We start from the raw sequence: 4,719 nt of genomic DNA, 5'->3' as shown, positions 1-4,719 counted from the left end.
ACCTAACCGTACTAAAATCCAATGAATAAAAAAAACCAAATTTAGTCCTTATTAAATTAATCTATCTTCTTTCTAGAGGTCTAATCTACACACAAACATTCATACCAAGCTGAACCCGTGCTAGCTTGTACCTGATCTGCCCAAATAAACAATGGAAACCAATAATAAATAAATATTAATTTCTACTGTAGACTGTAACCAATGGCAACTATTTAAAAAATAAATAAAAATAAAATTTCCAATTTCCTTCGTGAATCTCGAGATCCCTGTTTGAGCACCTCTTTAAAATGCGAATTTCGAAAAATCCTTTTTTAGTACGCCTATACATAGTAATAAGTACATTTACTGAAAATTTCATATCCATAGCTTCAGCAGTTCCGGCTAGGCGATGATGAATCACCCAGGACAAGTCTTTTTATATATACAGATATACGGGTAAACGTTTAAACAGTTGTAGGCGGGCTTACACGGAAACTAAAACCTTAAGACACCATTTATATGAGGTCACGGTACATGTAGCTGCTATAAAATGTTATATAATAATATATACCTAATAATATGAAATAGGGACGTATTTTGGATATTTATTACCTTTATTTATTATACTTTATTATATACGCTGCGACATTACATTTTATGCCTGCAGGTGTATCGCTATTTTATAAATATATTATGTTTTAATCGCCTTTGCAGGGTTTGTGGTGCACAGATAGCGACAATAATTCCCGCCGTTTGGACGATACACACAGCAGGCTTATAGCATTTATGAAGTATGTGGTCAGGCAAACCAAACACAGTTCTTGAACGACGAACACCAACACGAAAGCCAAATAAAATGTGGACACGTTGGACGCGATCGTCAGGTAGTAGTGGATGTTTACAAGTTTATCACTGTCCGAACAACCTGGAATTCAAAAGTATAAACAAAAATTACATGATAGGTAGTTGCCAAAATGCAAACAACTAAATATTAATATGTATAGGTAAATATAATATAGGTAAGTATAGATGTATACTGAATAAGCAAGGCCAGATTTAGGGAGGCACGGGGCCCGGGGCCCCCACAAGATTCAATTAATAAGAGGCCCCTACAAAAAAAGTACCTTTGGCAGTAAGTTTGTCAACCTTATATGGCCCTGTGTGACTGTGTATATTATAGTGTAGGTAAGTCGAAAGTATATAGTTAGAGACAGACGAGGTAATAATGGGTAAAATGGCTTATCAGAGCTTTTATTTTTCATTCATTAAAATTAAACATTAAAATGCATTTTAAAACTATACACACAACTTTCGGTAAAATTTGTTTCCTGAAATGTTATAATTTATAATCGAAAACATAATTTTTATCAGTTAATGAATTTAATTAGTTTCCTGACTTTGGCAGGTACATTATAATTATACTTTCGGAAATATTACAAAACCAATACGATTAAGTAAGCAGGATACAGAAAGATATATTTTTAAGCTGGATTTGAGACAACGATTTTACTATAATAGTGTAATGGTCTAAATATTATATTTCCATCATGGCCTTATTCAATTTAATAATTTTTATTTATTATGTATTGCTTATAATATTAATATATACGTACTCAACACGAATGACAGGGTGTAAAATAACATTCCCGTGAGTCCATTGGGGACGTTGAAAGCTGAATCTTCACCAAATATATACCTGACGATCCCAAAACCTTTGGCGTATCTGTAAATATAATATTATACTGATAAATATTATAACTGATAAATCGTTAATACTTTTTAGTTTTTATAGTGATACTAAATAATATTAATGACTATTTCATGAGTATAAAAATATTAAATAAGTCAATAGGTTCAATAAAGTTAATTTTATATTGGTATATTAAAATGGCCATGCTAACTCTATTATTGTTGTACTAAATGCGATAAATAAAATTACCATTTTCAGTTGTTTTGAGATTTATGAAAAAAAATAGAATCTTTGAATTTTAGAAAATAATAAAAAAAAAATCCCTGAACAATTCGTTTAAACTTTTATTTTAGTAAACCAAATTTAATAACGAATAAAATGCAAAAAACATACTGGCCCATGGGGGGATCGAACCCACGACCTTCGCGTTATTAGCACGACGCTCTAACCAACTGAGCTAATGGGCCGATGAGAATCAAAGGCCGATTTTTGACAATTTCAAAGAAAACTGTGATACTTAGGGTAATATAGTTATAAAAGTAACAAAATATACTACTTTTACATTCAAACGCTAATGAGGTGTTAGATAAAAGTATAAAACTAATTCGGATATTAACCCATTTTTAATTCATATTAAATATTTAATAGGACACCACATGACAAGTTTGTCCGTTTTACTCTCTTACCTATCGCATATTTTTTTATTTGAGTAAATATATATAACGGCATACCAAATAAAATGTTACATTTATAAAATATAGTTTTACTCGGTAATTTATAATATTAAACCTATTATCAAATTTAAAAGTAAGAATATTATCCAGTTGGCAAACAATCAACAATTTTCCGTAAAATAGATTCTCTTGAACGTAAAATGTATAACCTATGTTATTCGGTAGTAAGACGGAGCTAACACGCAGGTACGGCTATCTAAAATGTAGAGTCTAAATGCTTTTGCAGGTGATATTGAATTAATCATAATACGCATTACTTAACGATTGCAATATAAATAAACAGCTCTGTGTCTTTAAAACTTTACCCAACGTACGTTGAAAATCAAATTTTCAAACTATGAGTTCTCAAAACTTTTTCAAATGATAAATGATTTATTATTATTCCATATTAGACATGAATACATAATACAATAATACATAATAATATGTGTATCTAAATAAAAATAATAATATTAATGTTATCGTTATTGCTACCGCAATAAACACCTACAGCAAACCCATGTTGTCAAATTAGTCAACACACGTGTACTGCGTTTTGCCTGTTACAAGGCGCATGTCTTGTGTTTGAATTTTTTGATAAATAATAATAATATTGTTTTCATTATAAAACAATTAAATGATAATAATTATTGATTATTTTACGTAGTCATAATTATTAGTCGGAATAATTTATTTGCCAGTATTATAGCAGGATTTTATAAAACATTTGTCAAAATAATTATTAAAAATATATAGAATAATGTAGCTTTATAGTTATATAAAAAATACATAAATCAATTCATGCTGTCTGTAATAACAAAAAAAAAGTTAATGACGATTTTTTTTAATTTTTCACAGTATTTGCTATTCCTGAGAATTTTCAGGTGTTCCAACCCTAGGCTTGTTTCATCAAGTAAATATAAGGTATAATAAAAAAAAAAAGCAGGTAAGTGGATGTCGCTCTGCTGTACAGTAGGTTACAAGTGGGTCAATGTATAATGGATTGTATTAAACTTATATATCATTGTATAAGAAAAACGATTCTGAGCGGTGACGATTTATCAGTCTGGATTTTTTAAATTTGTATTATTTATTATAGCCTTTTAGTTGAATTATCATTATAATATTATAATTTTTTATTCGTTGCTACAGCAATAAACAAATCGTTAGAAATTAAAATTTCATTTTAAACGGTTTTTCGTAATTTGTCAGTAATTTTTCCCGTGGCATTAAACAACTATTGAGAAAATCAAAAAATGACATCTTTAAAGTACCACCTTGATCCAATTTTTTAAAAGATAAGGCACTATATGTTGAATTCGAAGCACTCCTTCTGGTAGAAATTTTGTATACAGGATATAAAAAAAAAAAAAAATAAACACCATTGTAAAACCACTAACTTCCTAGCTCCGCTCAGAATCTTAAATTGTAAAAATAGGCCTAATTAGTAATTAACAATTTTTATATGGCTCATATAAACGCCCAACGATAATAACTATAAAAAAAAAAACCTAGTACACTTCAGACAAACTGATTAACATACCGACAATCGTTGTATATTATGTACCTTGTGCCCTTGTACCTGTTGTAAAATAATCTGTATACAACATGTTGGGGAATTTGCACGGATAGCGTTGGTTAATAATATTTTGTCCAGTATTATCGTTTATTGTATCTATATTTTTCTAAACTATTTTACTATTATTTACATTTAATTTTCAACGTTTATAATATTTAATCAGTTTGACAAGTGAAATAAATTAATAAAATATAGCATAGTTATTGTTAAACTAATATAATTATTTGTAGTATTAATAAGTTTATTATTTTATCAGATCATTTAATTTTATGGCAGCGATATAGGGATTTTTAGATTTCAAATTAATAATTCATTTGAATGACAATGCTTTCGTTTTTTAAGACATAACGGCAAACGGTTACGATTGTGGTATACTGGTATATTATTTAAGAATTAAAAAGAACCAAATAAAAAAAACATAATATAACATAATATTTTATTACACTTAATATAATTTCAGTTTTCATTTTTAGATGTTGAGTGCCAGTGATAATATACATAATGTATTTACTATTTGCACAATAAATTATAAATTACTTTTAGTTTTTACTAGATTTTGCTACTTTTTATACTCTTTGAAAATATGTGTGCTTATATATTATCAACCATCAGTTATTACTACCTATATGTTTATATGTAGGATCTTACAAAATATATTAACATACCTAACCTAACTTTATGAGATCCTAAAATACAATTTGTATGATCCGGGTGGCTCTTGGATCTTTCATCCCGACGATAGTATATTAGGTAAGTAT

At 28.5% G+C, this 4,719-nt stretch overlaps 1 protein-coding gene and 1 non-coding gene across 2 annotated transcripts in view; both read right to left on the bottom strand.

The window, feature by feature from the left end:
- Nucleotides 1-607: 607 nt before the first annotated feature.
- LOC103309105 (vitamin K epoxide reductase complex subunit 1-like protein 1) overlaps nt 608-4,719 on the bottom strand; it is a 5,109-nt gene continuing 997 nt past the window's right edge. The window contains exons 2-3 of the mRNA XM_008183728.3: nt 1,593-1,702; nt 608-904 (exon numbers count right to left, since the gene is read on the bottom strand). Of these exons, the coding sequence (XP_008181950.1) occupies nt 678-904; nt 1,593-1,702 (337 nt within the window). The 3' untranslated portion in view covers nt 608-677. The remainder of the gene's footprint in view (nt 905-1,592; nt 1,703-4,719) is intronic.
- On the bottom strand, nt 2,063-2,136 carry TRNAI-AAU. Its single transcript has one exon. It is a non-coding gene; the product is annotated as a tRNA-Ile (tRNA).

The sequence above is a fragment of the Acyrthosiphon pisum genome, chromosome A1, assembly GCF_005508785.2.
Source record: "Acyrthosiphon pisum isolate AL4f chromosome A1, pea_aphid_22Mar2018_4r6ur, whole genome shotgun sequence".
In the NCBI taxonomy this organism is placed as follows: domain Eukaryota; kingdom Metazoa; phylum Arthropoda; class Insecta; order Hemiptera; family Aphididae; genus Acyrthosiphon; species Acyrthosiphon pisum.
The sequence above is the reverse complement of the archived record's forward strand: the minus strand, read 5'-3'. Positions and strand labels throughout refer to the sequence as shown.